Source organism: Pleuronectes platessa, chromosome 9 (assembly GCF_947347685.1).
Source record: "Pleuronectes platessa chromosome 9, fPlePla1.1, whole genome shotgun sequence".
Taxonomy (NCBI): Eukaryota; Metazoa; Chordata; class Actinopteri; order Pleuronectiformes; family Pleuronectidae; genus Pleuronectes; species Pleuronectes platessa.
The window spans coordinates 23491106-23508812 of NC_070634.1; the positions used below are offsets into that span (position 1 = coordinate 23491106).

The 17707-nt window shown below is 43.0% G+C and overlaps 1 protein-coding gene across 2 annotated transcripts; it reads right to left on the bottom strand.

The window, feature by feature from the left end:
* Window positions 1-168: 168 nt before the first annotated feature.
* On the bottom strand, window positions 169-6945 carry c9h1orf210 (chromosome 9 C1orf210 homolog). 2 transcript variants are annotated; one of them, XM_053429766.1, is made up of 4 exons: window positions 6641-6945; window positions 2984-3554; window positions 2286-2474; window positions 169-1275 (listed from the first exon to the last, which is right to left on the bottom strand). In XM_053429766.1, the coding sequence occupies exons 2-4, from the start codon at window positions 3039-3041 to the stop codon at window positions 1076-1078; spliced, it is 447 nt and encodes a 148-aa protein (XP_053285741.1). In that variant the 5' UTR covers window positions 3042-3554; window positions 6641-6945; the 3' UTR covers window positions 169-1075. The 2 variants fall into 2 exon arrangements, with proteins under 2 accessions (XP_053285741.1, XP_053285740.1); XM_053429765.1 differs by having other exon boundaries at window positions 6633-6944.
* Window positions 6946-17707: the final 10762 nt, after the last annotated feature.

Here is a 17707-nt window from a genome sequence, read left to right on the forward strand (position 1 = left end):
TTGATGACGCTAAAGTACACAGCGGAAGTTATGTCGCTAGCATCGGTTGGTGGATGCTACTGCTGCTAACATGTGAAGTTAGTTGGTAACTTAAATTGTGCAGAAGACCTTCAAACCTACAAGGGATATCCACCATCTTGTCCTATATTCTAAAAATAAAATCAACACTTTTTGAAAAGCATCATAGTTTATTCGCCAGTCAGAGTTCCTCAAGGTTGAGCAATTAAAATGGCTTTTTAATCAATTCATTGTATAATTCATCCATGTAGACACACATTTGCTTATTTATCCCTGAGGAAACATGAGAGTGCAAAGTGAAATGTTCCTCTCCACAGCTGAGACCGTCCGTCCAAGATAATGTAACCGACTTGTCATACAGCTTCAGAAAATCAATCAACCAATCGATAACTGTCAAGAGACATACGTGATTGGTTAATATATATACACAGATGACCCGTAAGCTGCATATAAAGATGGACGACTCGTCTCCACTTCCTCCCACTATCCAGAAACAAAGCCAAAGTATTCCCTGTATACGACAGTGCCATTTTGTGCCGATTACATCATCACAAACATCAGTATAAATGCATCATAATCTTAATCTAACATGGAGGAGGCTAGTTTAGGACCTATCCTGCAGCCAGCCACCGGAGGGCGCCAACAACACTTTGGCTTCACTTTTGGGGAGTCGTCACGTCGTCCATCTTTATATCCACTCTATGAGAAGACCTGTTAATCTCTTTTCTATTTAAACCTTTACAGTTGATCCCTTTGATTATCACTAATAAATAAGTAACAAATAATTTACTGTTACTGTCGTCGCTTTGCTGACAGATAAAACATGACCACAGTGACTCGTCATTAGACCACACGTTGAGAACTAGTGCACTTCTTTCTGCGCTTCCTTCAAATTCAGACGCACGCAACCCCAGGTTTTTACATTTTACAAAACTTAAACAATGTTTTAAAATTGCCTCTTTTGTGACTGACAATATGAATCTCACAGAAATAAACACAAACCAAAGGAAAAGGTGGGCGTGGATTTAGTGGTTCAGCTGAGTGGAGACACTCGACACTAAGCGATGGTGAATTCAATCTCGTCCATCTCCTCCTCGGTGTCCTGCATGATCTCCGCCGCTCTCTCCGCCCTCGCTCGCTCGCTGGCCGGGATGTAGTTGTCCTCGATGAAGCCGTCGTCGTCCTCCTCGCCCACGGGAGGGACACAGTGAGGGTTCACTCCATGGCCACTCTGCATCCTGAACCCAACGTCAAGGCCTGGGAGCATAGAAAGATTACAAATGCATCAGACAATTTATAAATACAAAAAAACACGACTTGGAAATCCAACAAATAAAGCAACAATTGATATTTGTCTCGCTGTTCCATGTCTTCTCTGACGAGGATCGGGCCGACTGTGAGAGGACAGAGGACACTAGATAATCCGGAATGTCCCGCTTTAGAAGGGAAATTGACATTTTCACATAAGGGATAGAAAAGCCAGGGTGCGTGGTTTACAAGGACACGCTCACAGAAACGGGAAAGGTCACTCGCAAGTGTCATTACAGCTGGAGTCTTGAAGCTGAACTGGATGAGTTGCAAGGACAAATGCACTCGTGTGCAGTTAAAGCTCTTTGGTGAAGTTCAGGAGGCCGACGAGCAGCTTTCACAGTGACATGACAGAGACAAGGTCACACAGACACTGTCCACAGGGACAATGGACAAACTGGGAGAGCCTGTGAAAGAGAAAGATAAACAACAACACCCTGGATTCTGGATGGTTATTTGTTCCGATGAACAAACTTAAATATTTTGTCCCAATTCATTTGTGGTCAACATCTGCACAAAATATGAAAATACTATCATAATTTTTATTTTTTAATTCATAGCTTGGTGGAATTCCTGTAACAACATTTACAGCATATTTTAACAAAACGTGATAAGACTGATTTCATATGTAGCCGTCACAAAATAAACTATATCCCTATATTTCTTCCTGAATTAGCATAACCTCTGTAACACATACAACACATCACCTCCAGTACGAAATATATCATAGCTTTCTCAAACCAGGAAGTAGATGAAGTAGTTGAGGTAGTTTTTGATGTTCAGTTGTTCTATACGTCTAAATCACGATTACACCAGTAAATCACTGACTTTGACATTTGATGCACCGAACAGTTTGCAGTGTCACTACAACAGCATTCTCTCCCTTTAACAACCAAACCTATTTGTTGTCGTGAATTTATTTCCTCAAATTTATTGTGTGGAGGAGAATTAAGACAAACCTGAGGGATCTATCTGGCTGACAGTGTCCGCCTCCCTCAGCCGTGTGTGCCGGTAGCTGGCCAGGTACCGCCGGATCACGGTACATTTAGCCAGGAGGGCGATGACGATGGAGATAACGATGGCTGAGACCAGGACGGCCGCCAGGAACTCCCAGTTGTGATTGGTGTATTTGTCTGTCGGTCTTGTTTCTGTGAGAGAGACAAAATAATCCTTTAGTTTAGTGTGTTCTGGTTGTGAGGCAGCCCCACTGTGGACCAAGTTACAGGAGATATATTGTAATTCTGTTTGATGATTTCAATTGGGTTTGACATGCTCTTTGCAGCCTCTGTCTGAATTTGATCCAGACCTGTAGAAACCTGTCAGGACCCACAAAGTCATGTGTATCCAGTTTCGGAGACATAAAGATGGTAATGAAACTCTGGATGTGTTTGTGTCATGTTGGCTGGGCGATATATTATTTACACTAAACATAAATGTTATTCGGGAAAAACATTCAGGTCGGGTTTGGACACAAAGAAAAGAGAATGCATTTTGGGTTCAATTCAGGTTTGTCAAATTTGTCTCTGTGACTCTGTCGGGTTTTGCCAGAATCAAACTATAGCTGTCAGAGGTGAATTATGCAAATGTGTGCCGTTGGAATGTCACGTGACATCCAAATTATGTCAGTTTGACTTTACAGATGTAAATTAATTCTCACCATTGAATGCTGTGGTTGGTGTCGGTGTAGAGAATGAGGCATTCGATGATAGTTCCATCTGGCTTTGCTCTTATTGGACAAGATGACTCGTCCTCGGGGGGCTCAATTTGCTTCCTGTTGGATGAAACCTGTTTCCTGCTCTGGGCACCATCAACTCCAGTGTGAAGCCATGGATGACGGGAGTATATCACACATGCATGTACAGTATGTCAGGGGACAGGATGGTGTCTGTGACCCGCTGGGGAAGAACTCCACTTTCTATAAGATCCAACAGAGGTTTTAAATCTTTCATCAACCCAGTAAAGTTAAAGTTAAACTCTCTTCAGTGTTGTATTGTCCTCAGCAGGTAAAAATTTAAAAATGAAAGTGATCCAAGGGAGTTGTTGCAGAGCAGGCACCTCCCCAGCTGAGGGAGGTAGTGGAATAGCTCTGTTGACCAGGAGGGTGATTGACCCTCACAGCTCCACTAGGTGGCCACGTTGAGTGACGGGCTCAGTAACAAGTGAACGGTGGTGGCAGAAGCTGTATCATCCCAGGAGTGACTGGAAATATCAGCCACACTTTTCTCGCTCTGGAGAAAGTAGGAAACAGAAAAAGGAATTTATATCAGAATCTTTTTTCACGCAGTTATACACAAAGACAATCTCTCAGTAAACCACAATGCCCCCCCACTTCCCACGTGCATTGGGGCTTTGTATTATTTTGGACTCAATTCATATTTCATTAGTGAATCATACCAAGAAGAACACGAACAATCAAATGACCTAAATATTTCACTGAGTATCTGTGAGGAGTGAGAGCGTCATCAGAAAAGTAGTGGGAGACTCTAGCAGGATCCAGTAATTGAGTTTGAGCTGTCAGGAACTCAGGAGGATATCATCCACAACAGGAAAAGTGTGTCGCAAACAGGAAGTCCCACATTCTGGAGGACCTTCCTCCGTCGGTCTATAGTACAGCACTACTGTGTCTGTGTGTGTGTTTCATGGACAATAAAAGAAAACCTACTTGACGTTATTTGTTTAGGACATGTCATTTAAAGCTATATTTATACATATTGGACTTTGATAATGATATTGTTGTATTTCCCCACTAAATGCATCATAAACCTAAATAGTTTTCCTATTTGTTTTGTGTCTGATAGTTTTTCTATATTTTTATGATCTAATTGTGTCATTAATACATTTATTCATGACACTTTTTCACATCAATAGCTCATTGATGCATCTAATGCAAATATAAAGGCTTCACCCAAACTAGTTTGTGTTTGAGAGAAAGAAGAGCTTTCAGTTCCTCAGTCTGTGCATTTGCCAGATATTTGCATGCATGAGTTTGGTTGGCTCTGTATTTAGGCACAAACGGCTGTGGAGAGGAAAGACCACTTCACATCCATGCTCCACTGTGACATCAGTGTTTGACATGCTTTGACCTGAGATGCTCAAAGCTAATGACATATTAGATAAATAATATGATATAAATATTTTTCTCAATTCCGGCCTTTCCTGTCATTAATCATGAACTACAGTGCTTTTATCTTCTGAGGGTATTTTTCACAGGCTGGTTGTTTTTGCTGAGTGAAACAAACACCACATAAATATTGTATTCAGCAGTGGAGGGAGAATCTTTCACATCCTTTAATTCAAAAGTTTAAGAAGAACTCTCTCACTTACAATATTTCATGTGGTATGTGTGGTATTCTATTAACCAATTATAGGTATTATCTTGGGAAACTTTTACACCTTCAGGTCTATCTAGGTTTATCATTCTCAGGGTGTTTTTCCAAGTATCCAGCAATAAGCCATTCAGATGCTGTACTTAGGGCTTTGCACCATTAGGCCTCTTCCCCTTCGTCTTCCCCAGCTACTCTCTTCAGTGGTGTAAACTGTAAACATGGCACCAGGGCCGCCTTTATCTCTTCCTGTTCTGTCCTCACACAGGGGAAAAAGGCACAACAAAAAAATACACACCAAGCAGCACAGGATGAGAAGCCTGGGAGTGAGGCGTGAACTGCATGTTCCACAAGTGTAGCAGTGCTCATCTACCAGATCTGCTGCTCCTGTATTTGTATGTGAGCATGTATGAGAGGCTCCATTTGCATCCCTGTCTGCGTGTGTCTGTGTTTGAATATCGCTCTCAGAGGAAGGAGTTGTGTATTTCCTTCGTCATCCTTTGTTTCTTTGCCCCACATTGTGAGTGTGAGTGTCAGGCTCTGGACTAATGATGGCCACGGGGTGTGAAATATTCCTCCCGTCAACAAACTGAATTAAACATCGACATCACATTCTGCTCGTGGAGTTTGATCGCGTTCCTTTGAAGTGACAAATTAACTCTAAGCTATTTTGCGCGTTCAATGTCAGCGTGTACGTAACAAAGAGTTTTATTAAGATTAAGAAGGAAACTCATGAAATCACATCAAAGCGCATCGGAGAGATCTGCTCACCGCAAAGTGCTTCTTGGCTTCTATCACAGATTATATGAATCATACTCGAGCGAGCAAACATCTTCTCCTCCCGACTCCCCGGCCGCAGTAATCACGGATAATCATTCTTCGCAGATAATAACTGAGCCGTCCTTCAGCTGACCCCCCCCACGCCCCAACAATCCACAGAGCAGCATGCGAGCCTCCCTCCATCCCTCTCATCCCGCTGCCAAGTCCTGTGTTTTCATCCCGCTTTGAAAATGTGTGAAGGAGTCAGGCTGTGCCATTGTTGGCCGGTGATAAGGTTCGACAGAGCAGCACGTTCAGACCTTGTTTACGAGCGTCATTATCTAACTCGCGTTCGGTAAATCAAGCTCTCGGAGCTCTGAGGCGAAACCAAGTGTTTACACATGAAAACTGCACCTGTGAGTTACGACTCACGTGTTTTGCATTCGTTTTGAAGCGAGTTCATGAAAGAGCCTTTGAATGTCATGGTTGGTTTCTGCCTGTCAGCCCCGTGGAATAATGGAGGTGTCAACACACGAGGTACAAACCAGCTAATCAAACAAGACGCTGCACAACCTGCAGTCTGATGTGACTTTGTAGTTTAAATATTAACTTTAGCTCCTGGTGCATTTATTATACAAATAATGTGTCTTTAGAGATTGAAGAAATAACAGACAAAGTGTAATCTAATGAAAGTGAACAGTGTTTTGGGTGAAAACAGAAAGTGGCCAGCATCAACATGTGGGCGGGTAGTTCCCACATGGGGATACGACTGTTATAGGTGTGGATAACTATCATTTTATTAACACTATATACATATAACATATAACATGTGAATAATTACTGTGTAGTTTAACCTTGTGTTGAAAAGAAAGAGCTTTTTAGGCCGTCAGCAGGTGCAGGAAATGGTTTAGTGACCAGGACGGTGAAATGTAAACACTTTGGTTCGGGCGCTTCTGTGAGTTGAGAAAAAATGGCCTTCAGCAGCCACCACATCACAAACACTGCCATGTAGGAAAATGTTATATCATAATTCATATTGTTGAATTACTGTTATAATATTTTAATAACTGTTGAAGGCAGAAAAGGGCATATTATTTGTTAACTATCCGTTGGCATGATAAGCGGTGTAGCTCAAAGTCAAAGTAGTCATGTGACCTTTACACAGTGAAACACAGACATTGTCAGAGCTCACTAAGGAAACCAGCTCTTCATGTGAAGTCTTACCTGCTCACCTGTCTGCGTCGGCCCCGGTAGCTTCAGCCAGTTCACCTGCCGTCTGTCTGTCTCTTTGTCCGTGTGTCAACGTCTACATCTTCTTTTTCCTTTCACCGTTGAAATGGAGAAAATGTTGTGCAAAGGTTGAATCGGGCTGTGCTCTGCAGCTGCTTCCCAGAAGGGCGAGTTAATGGGTAACTCTCTAACCAAGGTGTGCTCCCTCCCACCTACTCTCTCCCCCCCCCCACACTCTCCGTCCAATGGCACGGCAGACCTGGTCACCGGCACGGTGTGTGGTCCCTCGGCACAAGGAAGAGGCAAATGTGACTTGTGAGCACGATGTCATATTGTTGATGATGTAGCTTTGAGCAAACAGGTCAAACCGGCTTTGTGTAAAAATAAATGTTCAGTGACTGGAGTTGTGTGGTTCCCATGAGGAGTGGTCATGTAATCTGGTTTGATATCTGCTTTGTTTGGTTTGCACATGTGTGGTTAATGTGCCCAGTCAGGTGCCACGCCTTTCTTTGTGGATCTCAAATGTAAAAAGTATTTTTCTCTGCTCCCTTTTCCAGACGAGGGAGGAAATCGGAGCAGATAGAGTTTGTGTGGTGACGAGGACTTTGCTGTTTATTTAAGAAGTTTGGCCTGAGGGGGGGAGGGGGGGGGGGACAGTCCTCTGGTGGCCCTGAAAGGAAAAGCGAGGGGACCCTGAAAACAATAGGACTACTTCCTGATCACTTGGCAGTGCACATCTCTACCTCTCCCTCCCTCCTTCTTCCTCCCTCCCTCCCTCCCTCCCTGTGTTCCAGGATGCTTCAGCCGCACGTCTTGGGGCAGATGGCCCCGACGAGGATGGGTCGGGAAAATGAAATGATAACTCAGCATCAGCTCAGAGGAGCAGGAGGGGCTTCCCACTGTACGGCTGTTGACTGACGGTTGGACTGTGAATGTCTGTGTTGTGCTTTGATCTGTTCAGCCTCTCTAAGTCATGGGCCTGGTTATTGATTCTGGTTAAATGTAATTGCCCCTTTTGGGAAATTGGATATTTGGGATTTAGTTCTGAATAAGATTGAGGTAAATAGGTCAATGTTTTATATTTTAAAGCTACATTACTAGTTTTTCTTTTGGCCAATAAGGGGCAGCAGAAACGAGTTGTAAATATACTGACATATATTGACAGCTTTTAGTTGGATGCAAGTTACTAGTTAGCAAATAGTTGACTATTTATGTTCATATGCATGTTTTATATAATGTTTTTGGCCTCTCTGTGAATTTAAAAGTCCTATTTTCATGTTTTAGCTCAGTTAGACTTTTCACTATTTCTGAAGGATGTACCTGGTTCATTCTGTCTGTGTTTGGTGCTTGTGCTATTCTTGTGTTGTATAGATAAGTGTTTGCATTTTTTATGTAAATATTCATGTGTTTATTAAGGATATATTTAGGATCTAAGGTGTCCTGAAATTGGCATAAAATAAAATGTGTTATGATTATTATTATCCAGTTGTTAAACATTGTGATTGGGATTTGAGGAGCCGTCCTCTCACAGCATGTGGTAATGATTAGTAAATGATGTTTAATGATTAATTTCACCAAAAATAATGACCTACTCATTTTTCTGTTGAGCTGCTCCCATCTCGTTCCTGTGGTTATTGGATCTAACCAGTGCCTAGTGTTCCATTACTCTGCACCTGCAGCTGCCTGATGGCAACAGAATCCAAGTTTATTACTTGGAAAATTAAACACCCTTTTATTGAGGAGTCGAATCTGAACCTCAACTTGAATCAACACAGAGTTTCAACGTTTACTCACTTTTTTATGGTGTTTCGATCGTACAGAGGATCAGAGGAGCAATAATAATCCAGAACAATAGGGACAGTGTGCAGGACTCTTGGGTTCTTTTATAATGTGTGTTCTATTGTGTAAAAATTGACCCCTGTGATTGTGTTATCAGAAAGACAGGTACGGATTCATGTTTATGTCGCCGGTAATAATATCTAATATGATCTATGATCAGTGCTTCACTCAGACGAGGGGTTTCCCACACTTATGCCACCACGGGATGTTTGTTGTTTGTCTCCTCAGTGAAGTGGAGCGGTGTGTGTGTGTGGGGGGGGGGGGGGGGGGGGGTCACGGCCTCTTCTGTGGGAGAAGACTGTAAAGCCGTGCCAAGTCTCTCAGGACGGGGGGGAAATAACAACACGTGTCGCACTGTACAACACAATGAACAGTTGCACTTAGGGAGGAAGAGCGATGTGACAAACAAACCTTCCACCGGCCGTTTAGCGATCGAGGGGGAGACGATCCCCAGCGATCGGGCGGGGGGGTAGGAGCCGCTGTCACCTTTTTTTCTCGCCTCTCACAAAGCGTCCCTGTCGTCACCGTCTCGATCTGCCACCGCCTGAGTGTGAGCTTCACGAGGTGAGAGCTGCACGGCGAGTCCACATGTGGCCTCCATCAGGAAACAACCTGAACACACATCTTCCCCTGGAGCTGTATATCTCTAAAAGTTACAGCTGCAGCTTTACCCAGATTGTGCATTATTCTCTCCATGGTCTGGTGATGACTTATATTAAACGTGACACGTGATCTCGAGGATCTGATTTCTTTAATCAAGGTGCACGTGAGATGTTCTTCACTCTTAAATAGGCTCCTTTGTCTTTTCTCTCCCTCATATCCTTCACCGGGCTGCGTCGATGACCCGGCTTCAAGGCAGAGGTCGTTTAGTTTCATCTCATTTAATCTAATAAATGAGTTTCCTGAATGTATGTGCTCAGTGGTTTTATGTTACATACCTCTCTGGCACTAACATGCAGCAGGAAGAGCACGGACTCTGAGTTTGTTTGAGTTGATCCGCTGCCACCTCTTTACAGGTGCAATCCTGTATCGAGAAAGACCGAATGGAGGTTTTCTCTTTGAAGGCGGGGGATGTAATCTTCAGGTTGAATGAATGCTAATTAAATAAGAAGCTATAGGGCTAAAAACACAAGGCTGGATACGTACACATTCCTGAATGATGCACTCAGGTCCATGTTCAGTAATGTAGAACTCTCCCTCTGTGAGAAGAATCATTCACCCAAATGATGCGTTAATCAGTAGTTTCTGTTACGCTGCCTTTTTGTTCTGGATTTCATGGATCTGTGCACGGCCCACGGAAATGAAGTCGGGGTCATGTGATTGGACCCTGACGAAAAAAGGTTGTGAAAACTAAACTGAATACATGCATTTTGATTTTTGGCTACTTGTAAAATCCTCGGATAGATGCACTTCTGTGGGTTCTTGGACGGAAGCCACAAGAAAGGTTTAAAAAAAACAAGCTGTTTAAATTCTACAAATCGTTTTTGTGGTCAAAGCAGGAAACCACTTCTGATTCTATAATAGAGAGCTGTGTCCAGCTGCTGTCTCTCAAATGTTTCACACTATTATAAGATATTATCTCCCACTAAATGAGGCATTTGTGGATTCAGGAAGCTTGTTGTTCTAACTCAAACATGTTTGCGACTCCCAGGTTTTGTCTTCCATCTTGCAGAAATGAAAAGAACCCAGAACCACCAGAAGCTTTTGCCTGAAATATGCATTGAAACCTTTGCATTTAGCATTAAGAACCCAAACTAAACCCATCAATACTTTCCTAAATGATATAAATCATGATTAGGGTTTCATTGGTGGGTTTTCTCAATTCAATTTGCAAATAACTTTTCACTATCTGGCAGGTCTGACATATTAATAGTGATTATTTCTAAGGTATCAAGCCATTATTCATCGGTGAGAAATAATCATTAGAGTATTTGACAGATCCAACCCCTCAAATGTTCAACCCAAAGTTTCATCCCTGGACACAAGTGTTGCATTCATTCTCCTTTGTGATTAAAATCCAGTTTCTCTGACAATAGCAGACGAGCAGTCGAATGTGGATTTCCTTCTCCAGCTTGCATTTGAGAGGATAGACTGTGTTCATGCACTGTTGCATGTGAGAATATGTTGTTTTTGCAAACTTCCTCTGTAACTGCGGGCCCATGCATGCTTTGCAACCAGAAGCCATCCAGCTCACTTCCTACTCGATGGGAAATGGGAACCTATATGGGCCTTTGGAGCTGTGTGACCATTTATGTGTGTGTGTGTGGGTGTGTGCTGAGCAAACAGCTATCAGACAGGAGCCGAGACCCTCCACCTCCACCCCCCCCGCCGTCACCTCCACAGGCCTTTTCCTGCCTGCAGGGTGATTCCTGCCCCTGTGCTCCCTCCACTTCCTTCACACACATATCAGCCTGCAGCAGCAGTGCCTCTTCCTGAGTCGGGCTCAAGTTCTCTGGACGCTGTGGACCAGCAACAACAGCTCATCCATCTCTCTCTTTCTCTCCCTGTTGTTTTCTGTCTCATGCATCAGAATACTCGATCCACTGAGATATGCTGTCAGCATGTTTTCAGAAACGCCGCCTTGAAACAAGCCTTGAGGACTTCTTTAACTTTTTAATGTCATAACAGTCACTTCCCCTTACATGTCACACCGTGCAGCGCTGAGGGATTTGTTTTTTCCAATAATCTGATGTTTATATTTGACATTTGTCGAGGACTTTTAGGGTTTTTTCCACCTCTTCTTCAAATCTTCTTCCCATTTTATCAATCCTCATGTCTTTTGAGTTACACTTAGACTGAAAAGCAGCTGTTATCATGGTTGTGCATGTGGATTGAAAAGTAAGTGCTAAGCAAAGGGATGATGTCTGGAGTCTAAACTCCAAAAAGTAGCTGCTGCTCGGGCAAAACATATTTTGCACGTGCATTCACCCGCTCTTACTATCCCAGCTGCACGACCTCCCTCCCCCATAATGTCCCATGGTCATGAATTCTCAAATCATAAGATCACTCAGAAGAGAAAAAAACGACATACACAACATGTCCTATTCTTGCTAGAGCTGGTTTTTGGTATCGCTGCAATAGAGAGGTGTGAAGTAATGGATTTTAAATGTCCCCCTGTGAACTCTAATCATTTTAACTAATCGTGTCACATCATTTCCTCAGGTGATGCACTGATTCATACGCCTGGGACTTCTGCAATTATATCACGAGGCACATCTGCACAAAATCTCCACTCTGCACTTTTATGCCTTTCAGCACAGAACTCCAAGGGTGTTATTCAACTTCCTTAAAAAACGCCTCTAATGTCCCAGAGACGTGTTGGCTGCATTCAGGACCCCTCCCTTTCCACAGCTTCCTTCACGCTCATGTTCCGATGGGACAGATATTCTATTTCTGTGAAGAGCAGCTAAAGCCCCGACATGCAAAATAAAAGTGATGATAAAAACAGCTCGTCCATCTTTATCTAACAAAACATAATGGACAGCAAAAATAGAGTCAGGCGTGAAGCTATTCTTGTTGTGCCAATATTTCCTGTCATTCATTTAATGGTTTGGTTACTTTTTCCAAAGGGTGTGGAATTTATAGTTAGATATTTTTTTTGCTGCAAAATTAAATGAACTTTGACCAAACAAGGAAGATCGGAAAAGCCCAAACAGGTTTATATGACATTCAAGACACTAATTGCGAAACCGTTCCTCCTCCTCTTGAAAATATGATCCCCTCTCACTTCTCTTATCTTTCTCTACCTGCTGACTCTCTGAAATCACGTTATCCCACACGGTCCAGTACCGAGGGGGGGAACCTACAGCTCTGCTCTCCCTCTCAACCCACACCAGAGGTCCACTCCATGCTGTTATGATTAGGACTTCCTCAGTCTGATCAGCTTTTCCACAACACCCTTAATGAGGTGTGTGTCTGTGCTCACTGTACGTCCACCTGTGTGTGTGTGAGGTCGGCAGGGGGTCGTAACATCAACATCCATCGACGTCCTGACGACACGGGGGCTTGATGTGGTGTCGGACCGGAGGGGTCACCGGGCTCCACATGTGGGGACGGACCCAGATCCCTGAATCCACGCTTACAGTGGCCCGGCCTCACCTCAGGAGGCAGATGAGGAGACTGGGGTTGGTGGTGGGGGTGGGGGGGGGGGCACTCTGCCTCAGCTCCGGCCTATATTTTCTTTACAGTCTGGACCTGATTAACTGAATACACCGGAAGATAGAGGTTACGAACAAGTCGCTGAGCACACGTGGTCTGCGTGTCCGTGTATACACAAATCTGTGATGGGGCCCAGAAACGGACACAGATCATTATGTACGAAGGGTAAGTTCACAATATGCAGCTGCTATTGAATGATGTGTCGGTAAAGTGAATAATGTTTAACTGTAATAATTAAATAAATAAACCCATCTGTTATTTATATGGTTAAATGTGTGGTTTGATGCAGTCATTGCATCTGCAGAATCAGAATCAGAATCAGAATTCTTTTTATTGCCATGTATATTTGCACATACAGAAAATTGCCTTATTAGTACAACCCGTCCTATACAGTAAGTAATCCATAATATGTTTTCTGCTGCTTCTTCATATATTCTACAAAGGGGGGGGCTAATGGGTGTTTACATGTTTGCAAGCAGGCATCTAAATTCTCCACCTCCGTCCAATCATTTCCCATCATTTCATGTGTCAATCTGTTCGAGGCCTTTTCCCCTCAAGGTTACTCAAATGGCAGTTCTTCTTGAGAGATAGCGACACAGTGGAAAGTGACAGGAAATGTGGGAGAGAAAAGGAAACGACAAAGAGTTCTGAGCAGATCCTGTCTTCATATTAGTGCAGGAGGAGGTTCAGACTCCTGAATCATTCCTTTACTCCTCTAACTCCTAATTGTGTTTGTGTTGCCTTCTTTAAAACATAACTCCAGGGCGCTGGTTGCAGACTATAGATTGTATCATCACAACTCTTGATAGTTCTCCATCACTGGGTCGACCCTGGTCAGAAATGAAGTAATAAACGTTACCATGTTTACCATCTTAGTTTAGGGCATGGACTGTTCATAAAAGATGGAAAATGCTTCTTCACTTCCTCCCACTAATCCAGAAATGAAGCCAAAATATCCTGGATAGGAACGCCGCCATCTTGTTTGTTAAGTTCCCGCTGACACGATCATGAGTCTCAGGTGTCCATCACAACATTTCACTTGTTGGAAAAAAATCGACACTTGAATCGACATCAGTGTGAGAAGAATTATCTTTGAGAAAAATGTATTTGACATGGACTTTCACTGTTTCTTTGGTCCATGTCCCATCCATTAACATGCAGGAGGCGGGATTTATGAGCAATATTGCAGCCAGCCACCAGGTGGCGATGGAGAAGCCTTTACTCAAAGATGGCGGTGTTCGTATTCGGGATATTTTGACATCATTTCTGGGAGGAAGTAGCAATGTGTCGGCCATCTTTATTTACAATCTATTGTTCTGCAGTACAGTGTAATATGCAAAATGAAAGCCAGACGCTACTGAGCTTAGCTGGAACACGATTGGCCGACATCACTGATGTGAGTGGGAAACATAGATGAGAAAATAGTTTGTGCACTTGTCAGATTGTCATCGTGTGGTGCTGAGAGGCGCCACTGACAGACGGGGGGGCGGGGGGGGGGGCTGGGGCGTATGAGAGTGTTAACATGTAGAGAAGTGGTGCTCGAGCGTTTTCAGGGTTTCATCGCTTTTTATCTTTGGGGAAATCCGACTTTAAAAGAGGGAGGTCTTTAAATTTGACCGCTAACGCTCGCACACATGCTCTATCTCGAAATCTGTCCTTGTTGTCATTCACCATCTCACTCACTCTGAGTACTTTTATCCTTTTATCATGCATCAAGGCAAAAATGATGGAGGTTAAGGGGTTTGTAACTGCAGTTGGGGGGTGGGGGCTGGGGGGGTCGTACAGTGGGGGTCGGCGAGGTGTGAGTGACACCCTCCGCTCGGGCTCCCAGGCCCCAGCGGGCTCCATGCCTGTGGAACCAGGCCAGCTCGCCACACAATGAGGGGAAATGGGAATTTAATACAAACTTTCTCACAAAGTCTCAGGGACCTCCTGCCTCACTTTCAGACACCCCCGGCCTCGCCGTCACCACCTCCCCCGCCTCCCCCACCACAACCACAACAAAATGTCAGAAACCACTAGAACATGCCCGGGGAGCGTGCCGCTATAAATTTACACGCTTCACAACAATTTTTAGGCGGCATTACCCAACCGCAGTTTCTCAGCTGACCACAGTGACTTTTTTCTGGAATGAGTTTGGGAGCCAAAGCAAAGTGTTACAGTTGATAGAGAATGAAATATTGCAGAACAGGAATCTAATGAGATCATGAGGATGAATGGGAAATCGGACCAATAACTGTTTAACCAGATAGATGGTGGCATTACACAATCCACTGGAACTCATGAAGGCCAAAGGTAGTATAAAATAGGGGTTTTTAAAAAATATTATTATTTCCACAATCAAAAGATGACAATAGTTCAGAGCTAATCACAAATTAATCCAATGTGAAGAGGTAAAGAGGTAAATGTTTCTTTCTTTCTTTCTTTCTTTCTTTCTTTCTTTCTTTCTTTCGTTCTTTCTTTCTTTCATCCTTTCTATCTTTCTGTCTGTCTTTCTTTCTTTCTTTCTTTCTTTCTTTCTTATTTTCTTTATGTCTTTCTTTCTGTCTTTCTTTCTTTCTTTCTTTCTTTCTTATTTTCTTTCTGTCTTTCTTTCGTTCTTTCTTTCTTTCATCCTTTCTATCTTTCTTTCTTTCTTTCTTATTTTCTTTCTGTCTTTCTTTCTTTCTTTCTTTCTTTCTTATTTTCTTTATGTCTTTCTTTCTGTCTTTCTTTCTGTCTTTCTTTCATCCTTTCTATCTTTCTTTCTTTCTTTCTTATTTTCTTTCTGTCTTTCTTTCTTTCTTTCTTTCTTATTTTCTTTATGTCTTTCTTTCTGTCTTTCTTTCTGTCTTTCTTTCTTTCTTTCTTTCTTTCTTTCTTTCAACAATCTTCCTAAAATTTCCCATGAATGTTATCTTAATCTATTTATCAGTTCATATCTGCTTTCATCTGTCTGACCTATTTATTAGAAATGTGTAATTTCATTTAGTTTTGTGCAAACTCTTCTGTGTGTACCATGTTTTTCTATTCAGTTTATTTGCTTGTATTCTTTTTTAACTTTCGATAGCTTTTACCTGTGGGGAATCATTTAAATGACATTTTTGAGCTGAATTTAATTTAATTCTGTCCTAGTGTGCACTTGTCTTTTATATGGTCTTAGTGAATAAAGTGAGTCTTCTTTCTTTCTGTCTTTCTTTCTTTCGTTCTTTCTCGTTCAGCCCATTGTTGCACTGTAATCTGGGGAAGTGATTTCGGCCGACTTGGCCTCCAGACGCACCACAACATATCTTCGTCTGATAATGTCATAAAGCCAGCGGCCGTTCCTCTAACAGCAATCACACTTCATCATAATTACTGTACCACAACAAAGAGTTTTGGATACAATGGTTAATGTCTGAGGAGCACAGAGTGTCCTACGCCCTGCGTGCTCACCCCACCAGAATAACTTCCTTCACAAGTACACACACACACACACACACACACACACACACACACACACACACACACAGTGCTTTATGTACATGCATAGCCCTCAACAAAAATGCATGTTACTTCTATCATTCAACACGTTCCTGCACACTCACTTAATCATAGGGAACCTCTCATTCCTGGTATCTGGCTGCTAACAGTCTTAATGCAGCCAGGAGCTGAAGCAACAGTGTTGATCCAGCCTTTGCACTTTTTCCCTTTTGGCTTCCTAAAGAGGCTCCACCAAGCTGTCAGCCGCACACAACCCTGTGCACATCTGCCTTTGCTCTCCACCTCGTTCGTTTCCCTGAAGAGAAAAATACAAGCTGCAAAACTCCACCGAAACCTGAAGTCACCACCAGGAAATAACGCACCAGGATAAAACTACATGCAAAGTGTCCTGTGCTGCACTATTTGCAGCTTTAGCCGTGCAGCCAGCAGTCTGCTCATGTGACAGTTCCTGGTCATTGTTCCTGCAGAGGAAACCAGGGTCTCTCAGAAGACACTGTTCTGGCTCCTGAGCTGCAGAGGCCACACTAACAGGTCAGAGGGAACATGCTGATCTGAGGCGACTGTGGGCGCCAGGACCCTTTGTGTGCCAAGAGTCAAAATGGAAACTCTTTGATTTGTAGACCAAACATTTCCAACCAGGCTGAACACATTTCTATTTAGATTTATTTATGTTCCCTTTGTTACCTCATTGTGTGATTTGGTTAGTGCCAGTCTTAGGATTTTCCATTTGTTATTCATTCACGGTTTTACCAGTGAGGAGATGACACTGTTTACTTATTCAGATTGGACCAAAGTGTATCAAGAAACTGTAAATGACATAGGATTTTATTCTTTGAGGGTTTTTTTTCTTTGAATCCAGCCAACAAACGATTATTCCCTTCATACTAAAGAAAACCACATGAGCTCCTGAGTGAAAAAACAGGAAATCTCAAACAATAAGAAGTTGAGTCGACTTCAAGTTGATTGTCCGACGCTGCGAGGAAACGTAAAGAAAACATGAAATCAGTGCGACGGTCCTTCGAGAGAAAAGGAGAAAAAGGCGCGTGCAGTGGATCCAACTGAACGTTTCAAAGTGAGACAGTGAAGCTCATTTAGAAATGGCAGAATAGACACAACAAGCATATTGTTCATCATTTCCTGAGGCTGACTGATTGTAAGAGCGAGAGAAGGGGGGGGGGGGGGCTGCACAGGCCGACCATAAAAGCTGCAAGGAGTGGAGGAGAGTCATTGAAGTGAGAGAACAAAGCTGTTGCATTTGGCAAAACATGACACCAGCTGCTGTTGCTTTTCGGTTTTTCTATAGTATCTGGATGTAGAAAATGAGGAGCAGCAGTAAAATGCAGTGTCAGCATCCAGTGATGCAGAGTGTAGATCCTGGCTCTGCTGTGAGGGCGGAGTCCTGCACACACATCCCCATGCAGCAGGGAAAGTTTTGATTAAATGCATTTTTAAACTTTACAAATTTAGTAAATAACTTGTCCCTTCAGCTTCAGGGACACTAAAGATATAGTCGATATAAATTATAAATTACAGTGTACTCACAAATGCTATAATGCAACAAAATTGTAGAGACAATCAGAGTGGTTGGATTTATTTAGAGCAGTAGGTCT